The 20,559-nt window shown below is 48.6% G+C and overlaps 1 protein-coding gene across 3 annotated transcripts; it reads right to left on the bottom strand.

The window, feature by feature from the left end:
* Positions 1-907: 907 nt before the first annotated feature.
* Positions 908-13,181, bottom strand: GGCX (gamma-glutamyl carboxylase). Of its 3 annotated transcripts, XM_047781633.1 has the most exons (15): positions 13,045-13,181; positions 12,502-12,672; positions 11,139-11,297; positions 10,158-10,323; positions 8,253-8,331; positions 7,583-7,689; positions 6,173-6,336; positions 5,243-5,508; positions 4,964-5,095; positions 4,166-4,317; positions 3,568-3,737; positions 3,254-3,384; positions 2,273-2,420; positions 1,646-1,841; positions 908-1,197 (listed from the first exon to the last, which is right to left on the bottom strand). In XM_047781633.1, exons 1-15 carry the CDS (start codon positions 13,085-13,087, stop codon positions 1,005-1,007), a joined length of 2,277 nt encoding a protein of 758 aa, XP_047637589.1. In that variant the 5' UTR covers positions 13,088-13,181; the 3' UTR covers positions 908-1,004. The 3 variants fall into 3 exon arrangements, 2 of the variants coding, with proteins under 2 accessions (XP_047637589.1, XP_047637590.1); XM_047781634.1 differs by lacking the exons at positions 908-1,197; positions 1,646-1,841; positions 2,273-2,420; positions 3,254-3,384; positions 4,166-4,317 and having other exon boundaries at positions 3,607-3,737; XR_007135081.1 differs by lacking the exons at positions 908-1,197; positions 1,646-1,841; positions 2,273-2,420; ... (5 more) ...; positions 6,173-6,336; positions 10,158-10,323 and having other exon boundaries at positions 7,607-7,689.
* Between the last annotated feature and the right edge of the window lie 7,378 nt (positions 13,182-20,559).

The following is a 20,559-nucleotide window of genomic DNA, read 5'->3' as shown; positions in this document are numbered from 1 at the left end:
GAACCTTGTGCTATTCTAACTATGCTCATAACTGCTAGTGAGAAACATACTGGCTATATAAATACTGGGAACAAAGAAGGAAACAGAATTGCAGTGAAGAGAAAATTACTGTGTGCTTTTAAGACCTGATCACCATCCTAATCATACTTTGTAAGGAGACAAGGTTTAAGCTGCATTATCTCAGAATTATTGTCAGTGATTCTGAAAATTACAAGAGGCAGGGTACAGGACCGAGGTTCAACCATCAATCCATTCCTTACTAGATGGGTATCTCTGAGCAAATTATATTACCTCTCAGCCTCAGTTTCTCCAACTGTAAGACAGGACTAATGGCCATTAAGGACTAAATGTAATAATGCAGGCACAGCGCTACACCCAGTGCCCAGCACATGGCAAACACTGAGAACAGTCTGCTATTATTTTCCTCATGGTACCTTAAATCTCCTTCCCCAAGGAGCCAGTCACTTTAAACCTGATTCTTACTCCTTTACCCTAGAAAGCCATTTTCACATTTGTGTGTGTGTGTGTGTTTGTCTTTTCTAGGGCTGCACCTGTGGCATATGGACATTCCCAGGCTAGGGGTCCAATCAGAGCCGTAGACGCCAGCCTACGCCAGAGCCACAGCAACATAGGATCCAAGCCATGTCTGTGACCTACACCGCAGCTCACAGCAACACCGGATCCCCAACCCACTTAGCAAGGCCAGGGATCGAACCCACAACCTAATGGTTCCTAGTTGGATTCGTTAACCACTGAGCCACAATGGGAACTCCTTCCCATTGTTTTTTAAGCCCCTGCCCCAAGCCCCTCAACCTGGGCTTGATAAATCTTATCTTTGCTTTACCTCCTTGGTTCCTCTAAACTATCCTCTCTGAATTTATGAGAGCTATAGATAAGGAAGAAAATATTTTAAAAAATCTGAAAATGTTTTCAAATGTCCACTGCATAGGTAATGGCCCTGTGACTGGCAGCTCCTACATCTCTTCCCCAACATCTGGCCTCCCTCAGAACTCTGAGTGGACAGGGTCCGAATTTGGCTCAGGAGGATTAGGATTTGAAGACTCTGTGTTTGAAGGACTCGACTCTTCAACTGGCTCAAAGGGTCTCAAGTTCGCGTAAGCCACCTCTTGGGCCAGCTGCTCCAGGGAAGGGCGGCCTAATACCAGATTTCGAAGTGAGATACAAGTCATCAGGAAGCTGGAAAAGAGGGGAAAAGCACCATCCAAACTCCTGTTTCAGCACATGAACTCCTGCCAAAGCCCTTAGGGGACACCTGGTTCCACCTCCTCTTGCCCAGGCATACATGAGACTCTTCCCGCCTCCTGGACCAGTGACCCCCACATCCTAGCTGGAAGGGACCCCTCTCTTTATAAACAGTCTGGTAGACGATTCCAGGGTGGGGTAGGAATAACCCACAAGGAGGCTGGAGACAAGGTGAGGTGGAAGAACACAGCTTGCCATCAGACACATCATTTACTCTCCCATTTAATCAGGGAGGGGAGCATGGAGAGGAGAAAAAGGAGAGGTTTGGCACTGGATTGTCCTTTCCTGGGAGAGTTCCACTGTTACCCTCACCAGAGAAAAGTTACCCAGCTTGCAAACATCTGATGCCAAAACATGGTACTTTTGTGGGTAAAAAACTCACCTGCGGCGAAAGATATAGAGCTTTCGCAACAAGAAGCGGGAAAGTCGCTCGTGAAAGGAGGCGTTTCGCCGGCGTTCAATCTCCTGGAGCCTTTGCTGGCGTCTGAGAAAGGTCTGCACCAGAGGTGTTGGCTCGGGGCCCCCTTTTACTTCCCCGCCCAGCAGAGGCTGCAGCTCTGGAGGCAGAGGCCCTGTTTCTGCCAAGAGGGCAAAAAGAGGAATCACTGTGAAAATGTTCACCCTCTTAGAACTATCTTTTCCCCAGCTAGATGATTTGAGTTCATTTTTTTTTTTTTTTGTCTTTTTAGGGCTGCACCTGCAGAATATGGAGGTTCCTAGGCTAGGGGTCCAATCAGAGCTGTAGCCACTGGTCTAGGCCAGAGCCACAGCAATGCTAGATCCGAGCTGCGTCCTCCACCTACATCACAGCTCACGGCAATGCCGGATCCTTAACCCACTGAGCAAGGCCAGGGATTGAACCCATGTCCTCAAGGATACTAGTCAGGTTCGTTAATCGCTGAGCCACAACGGGTACCCCTCAAGTTCATTCTTTAACAGCTAGATCTTCATTCACAACCCTGACTTCTTGTAAAGTGGGCTAGATCAGCCCAGGTTTTCAGATACTCACCACTTCCATTCTCTACTTTCTCCTTTAATTCTTGCAGATATGCCAAGTCTTGCTCCAGGGCAAGCTCTGTGGTGTTGACATAGATGTACATATAGCATGAAGGACCAGGAGGCAGCGTATACACCTTATGGTACTCACCCGCAGGCAGCTGACAAGGGAGTAAGGGAGAAATTTCACCCTCCAGCCTTTCCCCAGACGGCCTATAGCCTCCCTACGCTCCACCCTGCCCACCTGCCACCTGCTGCCGCTGCGCCCCCACCCCGGCCTTGACATATTTTCTTGTGGTTCAGAATCCACAGGAACTGACCTCTAGAATCATGAATGAGGCTATTCACAGCCCCAGAGGGCCCTTGCTTTTTGAGCCCCCACTGTATCACTGTTATATTAAAAGTATTTTGAGTCTGGAGTTCCCGTCATGACTCAGTGGTTAACAAATCCAACCAGGAACCATGAGGTTACGGGTTCGATCCCTGGCCCCACTCAGCGGGTTAAGGATCCAGTGTTACTGTGAGCTGTGGTGTAGGTCACAAACGAGGGTAGGATCCCGAGTTGCTGTGGCTGTGGCTGTGGCGTAGGCCAGCAGCTGTAGCTCCGATTCGACCCCTAGCCTGGGAACCTCCATATGCCTTGAGTGCAACCCTACAAAGCAAAAAAAAGACAAAAAAAAGGACAACAACAACAAAAAAAGGCATTTTGAGTCTGTAATAATCAACCCCACTCACTTAAACTTTTCTACTGTTGGTTTTTCTTTTCCCCCCAGTCTTTTTAGGGCCTCACCCACGGCATATGGAAGTTCCCAAGCTAGTGGTCAAATCGGAGCTACAACAGCCAGTCTACACCGCAGCTCACAGCAATGCTGGATCCTTAACCCTCTGAGCAAGGCCAGGGATTGAACCCGAATCCTCATGGATACTAGTCAGGTTCTTAACCCAATGAGCCACAATGGGAACTCCTCTACCATTGTTAATTCCAGTAAAATACCTGCATTTTTTCTCCCTCCTGAAGAGTCTGGTTCTTCTGTTCTGCTACCAGCTCCACGGTCACCTGTCCCTGCAGCAGCTGGATGCTAGTGTTGCCCAGGTCTTCGCTCACAAAGTTCTCCAGGTGCAGCCCTGCCAGGGGCAACAGAAACCTCCATCTCACCCCATGGTGGCGTGAACTCACTAAGGCACCACCGCCCCTCAGCTCTCAAAACACTCCTCCCACCGGAGTGGCCCCGCCCCCTCCACCAGGTGCCCCGTCCCTGGCTGAGGAAGCCAGGAGAGACAGCAAAGCCTCCCTGCTTCCCTCCGTACCAGGGAAATCAGCGATGAAGACCACGTCAGTGTGGTTGTCCAGGCTGCTCTTGATTTCCTGTAACTTGGTCCTCCAGGGAGACAGGCCCATCAACAGCGGCTGCAGCCAAGGTGTGCGCTGGAAGGGGGACCAGGCAGCCTGCACAATGTCCACGCGAGGGTCAAAAATCCTTAGGGAAGAAAACCATGTCCTAAGGAATCCACAGCCCCCTAAGCCGAATTTCTGGTTCTGTTTATCACTATCCCCAGATAGAGGGAAAAGGGTTTTCCAGAAAGAAGAAACAGCCTATGTCAGCATGTTATTCCCAGTTTGGGACAGAGAGAAGGGGAAGGAGACTCTGGAGCACTGGGAAGAATGGGGGTTAGTGGCCACCTGAGAAGAGTTGTGTTAACAGCTTCCAAACCAGCGAGAAATCCTTTTCTTCAGGATGATGGTGCCCCCTGCTGGAAGCAATCAGCTATGCCCACAACCAGGCGAACAAGGACATGCATCAGAGGACAGCCTTTCAAGCAAGACAATACTGGGGAGCATGGGCTATTCATCTTGGCAAAAAGAGCTGGACTTCACTCTTCCCCCTTCTCTGCTCCCCTTGCCCACCTCTGCTGGAAGCGGTCATTGATGGAGACCCAAATATCAAAGTAGATCTGGGGCTCAGTGACATTGTACTTGGGAAGCAGGCGGCTCAGGCAAGTGGCATATTGCTTCAGCATGTCTGCATGATCCTTCCAACGCCGGCTCTGTGTGAATACCTGCCCCAAACCCCCACATTAGTCCCACCTTGTTTTCAAGTTCCCGGACCAGTCGTGCACTGCCAACAGCACAAAGAGATCCCTGCCTGCTGCCAGTGTGGACCAGGGAAAAAAAAAAAAAAAAAAAACAGGAATTCCCACTCTGGCTCAGTGGTAATGAACCTGACTAGTATCCATGAGGATGTGTATTCGATCCCTGGCCTTGCTCAGTAGGTTAAGGATCTGGCGTTGCTGTGAGCTGTGGTGTAGTTCACAGATGTAGCTCTCATCTGTGTTGCTGTGGCTGTGGTGTAAGCTGGCAGCTGTAGCTCTGATTCAACACCTAGCCTGGAAACTTCCATATACTGCAGGTGCAACCCTAAAAAAAAAAAAAGAAGAAAAAAAGAAAAGGAAAAAAAAAGGGGCCAAAATCTTTGTGGAAGAATTTCTCGTCACTAAGCCAGTGGTGCTCACCTTTCCTAAATCTCATCTTGATTCAGGGAAGTGAATGCCACTGCCCTTTTTCAACCCCCCAAAAGAAGGTTCCACATGGCTCCAGAAAAAGGGCAGAAGGGACCCAAGTGATTTTGTGTTTAGGACCAAGCCAGACCCCAAAACTCAAGAGGGGCTCTGAAGACCGGCAAGCTGTCAGCCTCAGGCATCTCACCCCAGGGTTCAGGTAGCCCAGCTCTCCGGTGCGGCCATCACGGTAGGTGATCTTGACATGCTGGTGGGAGCGGGAGTGCACCATCATGTCCCAGGAGTAGCCGTACAGCCCATTCGTCCAGTTGTTATAGCCCTGAGGAGGCAGGGTGACGGGGATTAGCGCCCTGGTCCTCGAGCTCCTGCCACCCTCCACCAACAGAGGCCTACAAGGCCAGCCCCACCCTCTCCCTCCTGCTGTTGCCTCTGCCACTGTCCAAGCTAACCCCCAGCCCCGACCTGCCTGGGTAAGGAAATGGGAATAGGGCAGGAAGAGCTGTTCCAGGAGGTAGAGCAGGGTGAAGGCGGCGCCCAGGCGATGGCGCAGCCCCGGCTTCTGGCCTCCTCTGGCCCGACTCCTCTTGTACATGCAGGAGGCACTGGGCTGAGGGGCGATCCTGAGGGGCAGCAGGTCTTGCAGCCTTTTTGGGCAGTGAGCCACCAGCTTCCGAGGCCAACCAGGGGAGCAGAAGAGAGGGCTGCTGGCCAGCATGACATACGGGAACATTCCTGGAAAAGCAGGGAAAAAACCAGCACTTCAGGAGTTTGGCTGGTGGAAACGTGGATAATCCCCTCAACCCCGCCCCCAGGAAGCCTCTCAGGTACCCCTAAGTGGACAAAAAGAGTGGGTTTTTTTGTTTGTTTTTGCCGCACCCATGGCGTGTGCAAGTTCCCAGGCCAGGGACTGGACCCATGCCACAGCAGTGACAACATCAGATTCTTAAACCACTGAGCCACCAGGGAACGCCAGGAAAAAATTTGTTCTTGTTTTTTTCTCTTTTTAGGACCACACCTTTGGCATATGGAAGTTCCCAGGCTAGGGGTCTAATCGGAGCTGCAGCTGCCAGCCTACACCACAGCCACAGCAACGAGGGATCCCAGCTGTATCTGCATCCTCATGGATACTAGCCAGGTTCTTAACCCACTAAGCCAGAATGGGAACTCCAGGAAAGAAGTTCTTAACTCGAGGATAATACTTCCAGGAGATACTATACAACACACTAGCTGAGCCTAGAAGCCCAAGCCTCTCCGCCTTGTTTCCATCTCACAGAGACTGCATCTGGTTCGGCTCAGTGCCTGTCCCCATCACACCATCTCTCACTCCCACACAGACTTCTGGCTCATCCCCCCACACCTGTGGCTTCCTACTTCCCACCAGACAGTAGGCACTGACCAATGCTGAAAAGCTGGGAATTCATGCAGTGGAAGTAGGACACGAAGAGGAGGCCGATGGATCTTGTGGCATCAAAGAAGAGCAGAAAACCCGCTGAGAGGTCGAGCAGCAGCCCACACCAGTGCACCACCAGCAGACTCGTCATCTCCTCGGACAACACGAGTCTGTGGACAGCAGGGACAGAGTCAGGTGGCAGCACTCATGGCACATGCTCAGCAAATGTCCCTCTGCTGCCCTGTCCCAGCCACAGGACCCACCCAGCAGGACCCACCCAGTGCAGTGGGTTAAAGGATCTGGTATGCAGCACAGGTCTCGGCTGTTGACTCAGATTCCATCCCTAGCCTGGGAACGTCCATGTGCCACAGGTGAGGCCAATAAAAAGAAAAGAGGAGGTTCCCATTGTGACTCAGAGGTAACGAGCCCAACTAGTATCCATGAGGATGTGGGTTATGGATCTGACATTGCCACAAGCTTCGGTGTAGGTCGAAGATGCAGTTCAGATCTGGCGTTGCTATGGCTGCGGGGTAGGCTGGCAGCAGCAGCTCCGATTTGACCCCTAGCCTGGGAACTTCCGTATGCTGCAGGTGTGGCCCTAAAAAAATAGAAAAAGAAAGAAAAGGGGAACATTTGACTAACATAATGATGTCAAATATGAGGAACGCAGAAATAGGATGGAAGAAAGAAAAGAAAAAAGTGTGACAAGAGGAAAGAAGAAAATGGAGGAAGAGAAGTCAGAGAGAAGATTTTTTTTTAAAGAATTGGTAACAATGGGAGTTCCTGTTGTGGCTCAGCGGGTTAAAAATCCAACTAGTTTCCATGAGGATGTAGATTCAATTCCTGACCTCGCTCAAAGGATTAAGGATCCGGTGTTGCTGTGAGCTACAGTATAGGTTGTAGACATGGCTCGGATCTGGCATTGCTGTGGTGGAGGCCGGCAGCTGCAGCTGATTTCGACCCCTAGCCTGAGAACTTTCATATGCTGCAGCTGTGGCTCTAAAAAGAAAAAAAAAGTTACTAATGGTTTTGTTAGGGCAGGGAGCTAAATGTCCCACTTCTTGGTACACCAGCTGAGGGATGCTGGGAAGAGGCCGAGGTGACAACCTAGGAGGCACCACCGCGGCAACTGCCAAGGGCACTGACTCATTCACCAAGTCACCCAGCGCTGGCACCTTCCTTTCCTTTCTTTCTCTTCCCTTCATTTGTGCCCACACTCTAGGTCTCCTGGGGCAGCAAGGCCTAGATCTTCTGATCATCAGCTCTGCCTTCTGCTCAGTAAGCACATGAGTGGACAGAGGGGAGCACATGGCTGATTCAGGCAAAGTGGGAACAGCAGCCGCAACCACAGACCTGAGGGAGGCCAGCCCCCGACTCTACATGCGGGCCACACGAGGCCACTGCCCTGCTGCTCACTTGAAGGGACTGAAGAGCCAGTGCCGGGACAGGTACTCCATGGAGTAGCCTTCCACCCAGTCGGCGTCCAGCTTTTTCACGCCCGCAATGAAGTACACAATGAAGATCTGCAAACACAACATGCAAAACGAATGTCCAAACAGAGTCGGAACTTAGTTCTCTACAGTCAGTCACAAGTAAGTTCTGATCTCAGCTCAGGGTCCAAGGAAGATTAGAGCCATTCTTCTGGTCACCCACCTTGGATATTTACTCTGCCGACAAGTATTTCCTGACTTCCTACCAATGCTGTAGGCACCAAGCAAAGTCAGGGAAGCACAGACGTGACTCAGGAGGACTCTAATCTAGCAGGAACAAAGCTCTCTTCTTTCTATTGACCAACTGAGAGACCCCAGAGATTCAGGAATTGGAAAAGCCCCATGAGGATGCGGGTTTGATCCCTGGCCTCACTCAGTGGGTTAAGGATCTAGCATTGCCGCAAGCTTCGGCGTAGGTTGCAGACAGGGTTTTCATTCAGGAGGATTCTAATCTATCGGAACAAAGCTCTACAGGGAAAAGCCTGCCCAGCTTCCCAGTAAAAGAGGAAGCGGAGAAGATCCAAGGAGGCCAAGTAGAGTATAGTCTGCAGACAATGGCTGTCAAGAACACCTCCCTCCTTCCCCAAATCCTGTACCTGGCCACGCAGCACAGCATAGTTCCAGAGAGGCACGTGGGCGTTCCGCTTCCGGCTGCTCAGCAGGCCGTCCACAGACCTGCAGGAGGGAGAAGAAGATAGAGGGGAGCTTCTTCATCTCAGCCCATTTCCACTGAGATTTTTTTTTTTTTAAATGCCCACACCCGGGGCATGTGAAGGTTCCTAGGCTAGGGGTGGAATCGCAGCTACAGCTGTTGGCCTACACCACAGCTACAGCAATGCCGGATCTGAGCTGCCTCTTCAACCTACGCCACAGCTCACAGCAACGCCCGATCCTTAACCCACTGAGCGAGGCCAGGGACCAAACCCGCATCCTCATGGATACTAGCTGAGTTCTCAACCCATTGAGCCACAACGGGAACGCTCTCTGTTGTGCTTTTTAAATGTAATAATTTCTCTATCCCAGGACAACTCCTGCATCTCTGGTTCTCTGGGATATTCAGAGGCCCTTTAGAATTAAACCAGCATGTTGTACCAGTCTTTATTTCATGTTATAACAGAAATATTACTAGAGAGTTATACCAACCAAAGTGTAGTGTTTAGCATTTGTTAGTTGGCAAATTAGTTTGTCCTGATGAAGCAAATTAGGAAAGAGACTACAATACTGGAATATGACAGGTTTTGTTTGTTCGTTTGTTTGTTTTTGCCACCCCTGTGCCACATGGAAGTTCCCAGGCTAGGGGTTGAACTGGAGCTGCAGCTGCCAGCCTATACCACAGCCACAGCAACTCAGAATCTGAGCTGCCTCTGCAACCTACACCATAGCTCACAGCAACGCTAGATGAGCAAGGCCAGGGATTGAACCTCCATCCTCATGGATGCTAGTCGGATTCATCTCTGCTGCCCCAGAACAAGAACTCTGGGATATGACTGAATTTGAAAAAGAGTGAATTTGAGGGAACATTTGAAAAGCTAAAGGTTCATGAAAATATATATAGTGCATTTCTTAAAAAGTTTCAATACCCAAGACAAACTGACGTGTCATAGCCCTGGATGCCAGGATCTAGTGCCAGAGGATACCTGCTAACAGCTTACCTAGGCTGAGAACTGATAAAACCGGCCCACTAGAATCAGATGTATTCTGGGGAAGAGACAGAAGCAAAGCAGGTTTTCAAGAAGACAACGACTAAGCAAAGGAGCTAAGAAAGGGGCAGCTTACACTTGCGGGCAAGAGCACTGGAGCCTGTAATTAAGGAGACCTGGAGTCTCACCTGTGCCTCTCACCATCTGCTAGGAGACCTCAGGCAAATCCTTCACTTCTCTAAGCCTTAGTTTCTTCATCTATAAAAAGGAAACAGCACTATGGACCTCAAGGGGTTATAATGTGGAAAAACTAAAAGTGTTTATTTAGCATAGTGTTTAGCATGTGGAAACTCTGTAGTAAAGCGATGAGTGTTTCTGTAAATTGTGTAAAAGCCCCTTAAAAATGGAACTTTTCAGGTGTTCTCCTGTGACGCAGTGGGATAAGGATCCAGCATTGTCACTGCAGTGGCTTGGGGGTCGCTACTATGGTGCGGGTTTCAACCCCTGGCCTGGGGAGTTCCCATTGTGGCTCAGTGGAAACAAATCTGAATGGTATCCATGAGGTCACAGGTTCGATCCCTGGCCTCGTTCAGTGGATTAAGAATCCGGCGTTGCCATGAGCTGTGGTGTAGGTCAGAGATGTGGCTTGGATCTGGTTTTGCTGTGGCTGTGGTGTAGGCAAGTGGCTACAGCTCTGATTCGACCTAGCCTGGGAACTTCTATATGCTACAGATGCGGCCCTAAAAAGCAAAGCAGAAAAAAATAGGTTTGCTGGGACAAATTCTAGGATGTCACCAGGCTCCTATCTCTGGTAACCATCCTGATGCAGCCAACCCCTCCCTCTTTGCCCCAGACTCGTACCAGTAGCGGTTCGCGTCCACGAACGTCAGCTGAAAGGCCAGCAAACCATACAGATAGGAGTGGTTGTTCCACGACGTCTTGTCCAGGAGAAACACATACCAGTATGGCAGCAGGAATAACACACAGCTTATCCGGTAGCACAGGCCCAGCATCATGCCCAGTGCCCCTGGGATTTGAGAGGGAGAGGATTAAGAGGTCAAAGGCCCAGCTCCCCTGGGACAGGCTGTGGATGTGACCAAGAAAAATCATCAGACATTTTATAACCAGGTAAAAATAGATTAAAATTAAATGCTATTTTAAATTTATGTAGGGGGGGGGGCTGCACCTGCAGAATATGGAAGTTCCTGGGCTAGGGGATGAATCAGAGCTACAGCTGCCGGCCACAGCCACAGCAACACCAGATCCAAACTGTCTGCAACCTACACCACAGCTCATGGCAACACCAGATCCGCGACCCACTGAGCAAGGTCAGGGATTGAACCCGAGTCCTCATGGATGCTAGTTGGATTCATCTCCATTATGCCACAATGGGAACTACTATTTTATTTTATTTATTTATTTGGTTTTTAGGGCCACACCTGGGGCATATGGAGGTTCCCAGGATAGGGGTCAAATCGGAGCTACAGCTGCTGGCCTATGCCACAGCAGCACCAGATCCGAGCCGTGTCTTCAACCTACACCACAGCTCACAGCAATGCCAGATCCTTAACCCACTGAGTTGAGGCCAGGGATCAAACCCACAACCTCATGGTTCCTGGTCAGATTTGTTTCCACTGTGCCATGATGGGAACTCCTATTTTAATATTTTTAAAAAGAGTTATAGGGTCATAGCTCAGATATCACCCAAGTCAGCAGGATGAAGTTATAAATCACAACAGAAGTGAAATAAGGAGGACCCTGGTCATTCACCAGCATGCTTTGTATTTCAGGGGTTTTAGGAAAGCCAGTCAATACTCCCATCTCGACTACAGTTTCCCTCACCCAGAAACATGATGGTGTAGACAAGATACATCCAGTCAAGTGGCAGTGGCTGCAGGGCATCCAGCAAAGGGAAGCGGCAAACCTCCAGCCCATCCAGGTATCTTCGGTCCAGGGAGCTGAGCCCCCGCTCCTGGGGAATGTCCAGCACCATCAACAGCCCTGAGAAGGCAGAGGAGGAGGGGCCATCAGGCCTCAGCAAAGGGAGCCACGGAACACGCTGGAATACAGGGGAGCACACCCGGCTCCAGAGTCAGACTTCTTTCCTAACCCTGAAAAGAATTCATTCAACAATAATTTCAGAGCATTCACTCTGTGCTGGGCATTATACCAGCTGTGTGATCAGAAAGCCACTGTGCTTCACTGAGCCAATTCCCCATGTGAGAAAGGGGGCTCCTCGTATTGTGCGGGGTTTCAGAGACGATTAAGGGAGAGAAGCGTACAAAATGCTCTAAAAGCTGTTCATGTTTTGATAGTCATATTTGTAAAGGTCTGTCCTACTGGCTACAGAAAGGGCTCTGGGGCAGAGCCTCCCTGCCTGCCTGCTTGCATCTCTCACAAGCATCCTATCTTAATAAATCTATTTCTTGCCTATCAGAAAAAAAAAAGAGAGAGAGAATGGGTTCTGGGGTGGTGCTCCTCAACCTCTTTCTCTTCCTGGTGCCCTTGGCAGTATCTGACCAGCACATTTGGGTCAGGAAGCCAGCTGCATTAAGGCAGGATTTCTCAACCCCAAGACTATTCGCAATTTGGCCTGGTTAATTATTTGCTGGGAGGCCTATCCTGTGGATCCTAGGTCATTCGGCAGCATCCCTGGCTTCATGTAGACGCCAGTAGCCAACAATTCCCCTTGTCACCCACGCCAGGCTGTGACAAATACAAATGTCTACAGACATTGCCAAATATCCCTAGGAGAGCAAAATCGCTCCCAGCTGAGAACCACTGGGCTAAAGGAAGTAATGTCACTGTATCTGTCACCCATTCCAAGCATATGTGCTGTGGTCTATGAGTTAGACTCTGGATTAGAGAGCCATAGCCAGAATGTCTGCCCTGTCACCCCTGCCATTTCTCTGAAGCAGTTACTGGGCAACTTCATGCCACAGATAATACGGGTTCCTGTTCCTCTGACTCTATGTTTCCTATAGCCTCAGATCAAAGCATTTCTGGCCTCCAAACCCTAATGGGAAGAGACAAACCTGGGTTCGATCCTAAAGTTCACAAAGACCTCTCACAGATTATCAGTAACTTCTGGTCTTAGGAAAAGCAAGGTAAGTCTACTAAGCAGGTAAGTAGCCAAGAAAAGGACAAGGGACAATTGTCTTTCTCCCACCCCCAACCACACTGCCCCTCCCCAAAGTGGACTTACCAAAGAGAAAACGGAAGACTGCCAGGCTTGCAGGATCCGTTGGTCTATTCAGCAGGGTCACCAGCCTCCCCCAGCTGGACACATCTGTCCACTCAAAACCCAAGAGTTTCCCCATTCGGCTGCTCTGAGGGGGCCCTGAGGTCTGTCCAGACTTGTCTTTCTGTACTTTATCTGCAACCAATAGGTGGAGAGAGAAATGCGCGTTTGGGTGGTGATGCTTTAAAACAGGCTTCTCCAGATATCACAGTCCCAGGCTCCTGCCAAACTGGGTTCTCCCACTGATCTCTGGCTAACCGAAACATCCCTGCAGTGCAGCCCCTCCTCCAGGATCCCCCAATGCCCCAGAATCTTTTTCAGACTATATCCCCCTAACCGCAAAGCACCCCGAATATCATAGCCACCCCAAAGCCAAAGACTGCAACATCTCTACGAGCCTATTCCCAACCAAGGCTTCCCCGGGTCCCACAGGGCAGTGTTCCCGCTTCCATCCCTCTGAAACCCGCGCCCCTCTCTAACAGCCACAAGGCGGGGCTCTGAGCCTACCAGAGTGGGGCTGGGCCCGCGCGGACCGAGCAGACACCTCCATGGCCTCGGGGAGCTAGATCCGCCACAGCTGCACGTCCGAGCAGGGAGCGTCGCAGGGACTGGCGCCCCCAAGCCCCGCCTCCCCGACACATCAGCGCTTGAGAGGGGAGCCGGAAAGCACCCGGACTGTCGTGAAGGGCCCTAGTCTACCGCACCGGGTCCCTCGCTTGGCGGCAGAGGGCGGAGCAAACGGCTTTGGGGCGGGGCGACGAGGCCGCGAAGAGACGTGGTCAGGCCTCACTTTACCGGGTGACGGAGGAGGTACGGAGACGCAGCTGAACCCGCCTCAGTTCTACAGAGCGACCAGTCTTTCGCTAGAGGCCTCTGGAGCCCTCTTTTCTCTTTCAACCTAGACTCGAAATGCCTGCAACTTCGCTGGGGCCCTCCCGGGACCCCAGTAGACCTCTCCACGTTACTGTAGTGTCCCTTCGATGCTCCCTGATGTGAGCAGTGTGGGCACAAATGCCAGACTTTCCAGAGAAGTTCACTGCCGAGGTGAGGACACACCTGGAAGAACTGCCCCGGCCTAGAGACTGCGAGTTTCTTTATGTGCCTTTCTGGTACCTGCCAAGAACCAGAGGTTTGAAAGCAGCAGGGAGAACCGAAAAAAATAACTGCAGAGGGAATGCAGAGTAGGGGCAGTGACTAGAGTGTGGTCTATCAGGAAAATTCTTAGGTGAGTCTGAATAGCATTGTAACATCAAATTCTCTGCACTGGGATTGGCCAGCAGGATCAGACGTAGGCATCTTAGAGCATGTGTTCTCACATTCTTATTCTCAGAACCCCTTTACACCGGGCTACACACATTATTGAGAACCCTAAAAGAACTTTTATTTATTTATGTGTTCTTTTTAGGGCCGCACCTGTGGCATATGGAGGTTCCCAGGCTAGGGGTCTAATCCGAGCTACAGCTGCCAGCCTACGCCAGAACCACAGCAACACCAGATCCAAGCCTCATCTGCAACCTATACCACAGCTCACGGCAGTGCTGGATCCTTAACCCACTGAGCGAGGCCAGGGATCGAACCCACAAACTCATGGTTCCTAGTTGGATTTGTTTCCGCTGTGCCATTATGGGAACTCCATAACTTTTATTTATATGAGTTATGTTTTTCTGTTTTTAGTATATTGGAAATTTACACTGAGAAATGTATAAAAGTGTTGATTCACTAATAGAAAAAAGTAAATAAACTCTTTACATGTCTACATAAATAACATTTTTATTAAGAAGTATGTTTTCCACACAAAAAATTACATGAGAGCAGTATATTGTTTTACATGCAAATCTCATTAATATCTGGCTTAATTGAAGAGAGCTGGATTCTCATATCTGCTTCTATATTTCATCTGTTCTGAAATGGCATTGATTTAAGTATGTGAAGGAAATCTGGCCCCATAGATAGTTAGTTGGAAAAAAGCATTCTAGGAATTACCTGGTGGCCCATCAGGTTAAGGATCTGGTGTTTTCACTCCTGTGGCTCAGGTTGCTGTGGTGAAACAGCTTTGATCCCTGGCCTGGGAACTTCTGCATGCTGCCAGCACAGTTCTGCCTCCCCAAGAAAAGCATTTTAATAGCCTGTTTAGATGATTGTGGATGCCACAATGAAGGTGTGATGCCCCACCTAAACTTATAAATGGCTGTCTTTTAAAAGGTTAGTCAGATGTGAAATCAGAAGTCAATAATGAACTTTTTGCTCTGTTACATTAAAATCATTGGTATGTCTTGCACTTTGAATAGACCCTTTAGTCATGCATGAATTTGTGAAATCATACATACGGTCATTTGGAAAACATTGGTTCACTGAGTTATACAGCTCTTCCAAATGCAGAATCAATCTCTCTCTCTCCTCTCTCTCTCTTTCTCTTTTATGGCCATAACTGCAGCATATGGAAGTTCCTGGGCCAGGAATTGAATCCATGCCATCTCAGTGACCTGAACTGCTGTAGTTGGATTCTTAACCCACCGTTCTACAGTAGGCCCTCGCAAATGTAGAATGTCTTAAATGTCAGGAAGTTGCCAGACTCACAGTGGCAGATACAAGTTTTCTAAAATTCTGATTTTGATGGAGTTCCCATTGTGGCTCAGTGGTAAGGAACCTGACTGGTATCCATGAGGATTCAGGTTCAATCCCTGGCCCCACTCAGTGGGTTCAGGATACAGCAATGAACTGTGGTGCAGGTTGCAGATGTGGCTCGGATCTGGCATTGTTATGGCTGTGGTGTAGGCCTACAACTGCAGCTCCAGTTTGACCCCTAGCCCAGGAACTTCCATATGCCCTGGGTGTGCCCTTTAAAAAAAAAAAAAAAAAAAAAAAAAGGAAGAAGTTAACTTCAGTGGGGAAATCCAGAAGAAATCTGGAAATAAGAATAGATTTCCTGGAGTTCCCATTGTGGCTCAGCAGATTAAGGGCCCAACCAGTATCCATGAGGAAGACAGTTCCATCCTTGGCCTTGTTCATTGGGTTAAGGATCTGGCATTGCCACAAGATGCAGCATAGGTCGTAGATGTAGCTTGGATCCAGCATGGCTGTGACTGTGGCCTAGTGGCAGCTGCAGCTTCGATTCAACCCCTATCTGGGGAACTTCCATATGCTACAGGTTCAACCCTAAAAAAAAAAAAGAAAGAAAGAAAAGAAAAGAATAGACTTCCCATAGACAGTGATGAATGAATCAGGATATTCACTTATGAGACAAGTCCACTTGGTAAAGATATAAAAGAGGTAGGTGAGTTTGGGGGAAGGGCATGTAATTTAGTATGACTGAGGAGCGGGGAGGTGACTCTCATGGGAGATAAGCTTCAAAAAGCAGGTTGAGAACAATCTTGGAATGCCAAGCTAAGGTGTTTGGACTTTACCCTGGGGGCAGGGAGGAGCAAGCAACCCCAAGAGGAATGGATGGGAAAAGAAAGGTCAGTTAGGAGGCAGATGGAATTTTCCAGAGAAGAGCTCATACTGGCTTTATCTAGGAAGCAGGTATGGAAAGGAGGGGGTGGATTTGAGAGACAAGACTAAGACTTAGTGATGTCCCAGTGTGTGTGTAGGATGGCTCAGGGGTTCCTAACTTGGAAAACAGGTAGAGTGGGAATACTATCCAGGAGGAGGAAATTGGGGAAAGATAAAGGGTTCGGTTCGACTGTTGAATGGGACTGTGGACTGTCCAGGGCATTGACAGGCAGCAGTGGCAATTGAGAGAGAAGTTCAGATTTGGGGATCATTTATAGATGGTTGTTGAAACTGTAAACACATTGGTTGTACTTCCCTAGGGAGGACCAGGGTTTCTTAAATTTTTTTTTTTTTTTGTCTTTTTGCTATTTCTTAGGCTGCTCCCGCGGCATACGGAGGTTCCCAGGCTAGGTGTCGAATTGGAGCTGTAACCACTGGCCTACACCAGAGCCACAGCAACACGGGATCCGAGCCGCATCTGCAACCTACACCACAGGTCACGGCAACGCCGGATCGTTAACCCACTGAGCAAGGGCAGGGACCGAACCCGCAACCTCATGGTTCCTAGTCGGATTCGTTAACCACTGCGCCACGACGGGAACTCCTTTTTTTTGGGGGGGGGGGTTCTTAATTTTGACATAACATTTTGGTCTGTATATTTTTTTGTTGGGGGGGGCGCTGTCCTTTGGATTGTAAGAAGCATCCGTGACCTCTACCCACTAGATGCCAGTAGCATCCTCCCCTGCCCCCAGTTGTGTCAACCAAAAATATCTCTAGACACTGACAAATATCTCTAGACACTTGTCAAAATTTCTTGCTCTGGGAGTTCCCATTGTGGCTCAGTAGTAACAAACCTGACTAGTATCCATGAGAATGCAGGTTCAATCCCTGGCCTCCCTCAGTGTGTTAAGGATCCAATATTGTTGAAAGCTGGCGTGGGTCACAGATGCAGCTCAGATCGAGTGCTGCAGCAGCTGTGGTATAGGCCGGCAGCTACAGCTCCAATTGGACCCCTAGCCCAGGAACTTCCATATTCAACAGGTATGGCTATAAAAAGAGAAAAAGCAAAGAGTGCAACATCAAAGGACGACCAAGGGCAGAAGCTTCAGATTCTAAGGGCAGTGTCAGAAAGGAAGAGAGCACATTGGGAGAGAGGGGGGTGACTGTGTCACAGATGGGGTGGCCAATGGTGGAACAGTCTATATAGACAGGCCTAGAGACAAAAGAGACCTTGGCAGTGGTGCAAGCTTTGTGATCCTTCAGAGAGCAATTCAAATCGGGCCTCCTGAATGTGCTTCTTCCTTATTCTCTGTCCTTTTCCATGAGAGGTACAGAAGTCAACTGCCCAACTGGGCCATAAATAAAACTCAAGATAAATGCCAATGAACACCAAAATTTGCCTGGTTGTTTTTGCAGGCTAATATTTCTCTTTCCCTATTTTCTCATTCCATTTGTTCCATCGGTCTCCTTTTTCCATTTGTAAAGTGCTTTAGCAGCAACATAGCAATGTATACCTATACCATTTAATCCTAAGAATAACTCCACGAAGTAGCTCTTATTATTTTCTTTTCTTTTTACAGCCATACCTGCATTTGTGTGTGGCATATGGAAATTCCCAGGCTAGGGGTTGAATTGGAGCTACAGCTGCAGGCCTATACCACAGCCACAACAATACTGGATCCAAGGCGACTCTGGGAGCCACTACAGTTTGTGTTAATGCCGGATTCTTAATCCACTGAGCAAGGCCAGGGGTCAAACCTGCATCCTCATGTTCACTATGTTGGGCTCTTAACCCACTGAGCCACAATGGGAACTCCCATAGCTTTCACTCTTAGTCTTGTTTTTCAGATGAGGACCTATTTTTCAAAGGTCCCAGAGGGAAGTGGCCTGCTAAGACTCCACAGCCAGGGGGCAGTGGAGCTGCTGCCCAAATCCCCTGATCTCACAGGGACTAAGGACGCTCATCAGCACACTCCAATTGCTCCTTTGGCTGCAGCTCCCCCACTGGCATCTTACAAAGTGACTGACCTCCACTTCTGGGATAGAGGCGTCCTCAACTGTAAAGGAACTGGTGACTTTTGTTCTCTTCTTGTTCCCTGCCTACAGCACCATTTCTGCTCAGAGCCTGTAGTTTGGTGCCTTACTGAATGCCTCACCTTGTGAGGGGGCTATCAAGGTGGTCTTCTGACAGAGGGTACCATTGTGATGTTCGTACCAGTGCGGCCAGGCCTGCGTGGATTCTGTATGATAAAGAAGGGCATGAACAGGTTGCAGCCCCAACCGTGGGCACTTTGGAATCTCCCTGATGGTTTCTGGGTCTAGGCCAACAGACAGCTCCCTCAGGGACCAGGATATGTCCAAGGTTTGCAGTGGATACCAGACCCCAGTAACTCCTCGACCGTCGTAACTCTCATTCCCATCCCAGGAATCCTCTGCCCTTTCTTTCTGCTCCCTTCCAACATCCTACTCTGGCCCTTTGTTTCTTTTTTTAAATTTACAATATTATATTAGTTTCAGAGGTACAGCTTAGTGCTTCAGTAATTTTGCAGATCATGCTCCATTAAAAGTCATTACATGGAGTTCCCACTGTGGCTTGGTGGTAATGAGCCTGACTAGTATCCATGAGGACAAGGGTTTGCTCCCTGGCCTCACTCAGTGGGTTAAGGATCCAGCGTTGCTGTGAGCTGTGGTGTAGGTCACATATGAGGCTCAGATCCTGCATTGCTGTGGCTGTGGTATAGGCCGGCAGGTGCAGCTGCAATTCAACACCTAGCCTAGGTGCAGTTTCGGCCTTAAAAAACAAAAACAAACAAAAATCATTATAACAGAATGGCTATAATTCCCTGTGCTATACAATATTTAGTTGCTGCTTATCTATTTCATACACAGTAGTTCGTATCTCTTAATCCCATTCACCTGTCTTGTCCCTTCCCCTTGTCCCACTGTAACCACTAGTTTGTTTTCTATGTGTTAGTCTGTTTCTGTTCTGCTATATATGTTCATTTGTTTTATTTTTAGATTCCATATATAAGTAATAACATGTAGTATTTGTCTTTCTCTGCCTGATTTATTTCACTAAGCATAATCTTTCTAGGTCCATCCGAGTTCCTGCAAATGGCAGAATTTCATTCTGTTTTATGGCTGAGTAATATTCATCTACTTTACTATTCATCTGTTGGTGGACATTTAGGTTGCTTTTCTATATTTTGGCTGTTGTAAATTGTGCTGCTGTGAACACTGGGGAGCATCAATCTTTTTTTTTTTCTTTTTTATATTTTTGCCTTTTCTAGGGCCGCTCCTGCAGCATATGGAGGTTCCCAGGCTAGGGGTCTAATCAGAGCTGTAGCTGCCGGCCTACCCCAGAGCCACAGCAACGCGGGATCCGAGCCTCGTCTGCAACCTACACCACAGCTCACAGCAACGCCAGATCCTCAACCCACTGAGCAAGGCCAGGGATCAAACCCACAACCTCATGGTTCCTAGTCGGATTCGTTAACCACTGCGCCACAACGGGAACTCTGCATCTATATTTTCAAATCACTTTTTGTTTCTTTTTTTTCTGTATATATACCCAAGAGAGAAATTGCTGGATTATATGGTAGTTTGATTTTAGTTTTCTGAGGAAACTACATACTTGGCTCTTTGTTGGCATTTCTGATGTTCTCCTACCTACCAATTCACTGAGCATCTAGAATTCTTAATAATAGTAATCACAAAAGCCACCATTTACTGAGGGTTTTTTAAGAGCCAAGCACAGACAGTGAGGTAACTGAGGTTACAGAAGACTGTCAGTGTCACATAAATGTTAAGGTATATAGATCAGCATCTAATAAAATATAATTAGAGCCACATTGGTAATTAAAATTTTTCTATTAAAAGAAAAGAAATATGCGAAAATAACTTATTTATATCTATCTATTATCTATCCACTATCCATCTATCCATCTATCTATTTATGTTTTTTTGGCCTTACTGGCAGCATGCAGAAGTTCCCAGGCCAGGGGTCAAACCTGCACCACAGCAGTGACAATACCAAATCCTAAACAGTTTTATATATATATATATATATTTTGTTTGTTTGTTTGTTTGTTTTTCCTTTTGTTTTTCCTAGGGCCGCACTCGCAGCATATGGAGGTTCCCAGGTTAGGGGTCCAATCAGAGCTGTAGCCACCAGCCTACGTCAGAACCACAGCAACGCAGGATCCGAGCCATGTCTGCGACCCACACCACAGCCCACGGCAACACCGGATCCTTGACCCACTGAGTGAGGCCAGGGATCGAACCCGCAACTTCATGGTTCCCAGCCAGATTCATTAACCACTGAGCCACGACGGGACTCCCTTTAACAGTTATATATATATTTTAACTCAATATATCCAAAACATTGTTTCAACTTATCATTAACATATAAAATTACTGAGATTTACAGGTATTCTCTCATAATAAGTCTTTGAAATCTGTGGGGGTTTTTTGTTTGTTTTGTTTTTAGGGCCACACTCATGGCATATGGAGGTTCCCAGGCTAGGGGTC

Source organism: Phacochoerus africanus, chromosome 5 (assembly GCF_016906955.1).
Source record: "Phacochoerus africanus isolate WHEZ1 chromosome 5, ROS_Pafr_v1, whole genome shotgun sequence".
Taxonomy (NCBI): Eukaryota; Metazoa; Chordata; class Mammalia; order Artiodactyla; family Suidae; genus Phacochoerus; species Phacochoerus africanus.
This window is presented reverse-complemented; position numbering and strand designations above follow the sequence as displayed.

Coding starts and splice junctions, on each gene's coding strand:
- GGCX (XM_047781633.1), bottom strand. CDS start 13,087: ATGGAGGTGTCTGCTCGGTCCGCGCGGGCCCAGCCCCACTCTG. Junction 6,337..7,582: donor TGGCTCTTCAGTCCCTTCAA/GTGAGCAGCAGG, acceptor TGCTGTCCACAG/ACTCGTGTTGTCCGAGGAGA. Junction 5,509..6,172: donor TTCCCAGCTTTTCAGCATTG/GTCAGTGCCTAC, acceptor CTGCTTTTCCAG/GAATGTTCCCGTATGTCATG.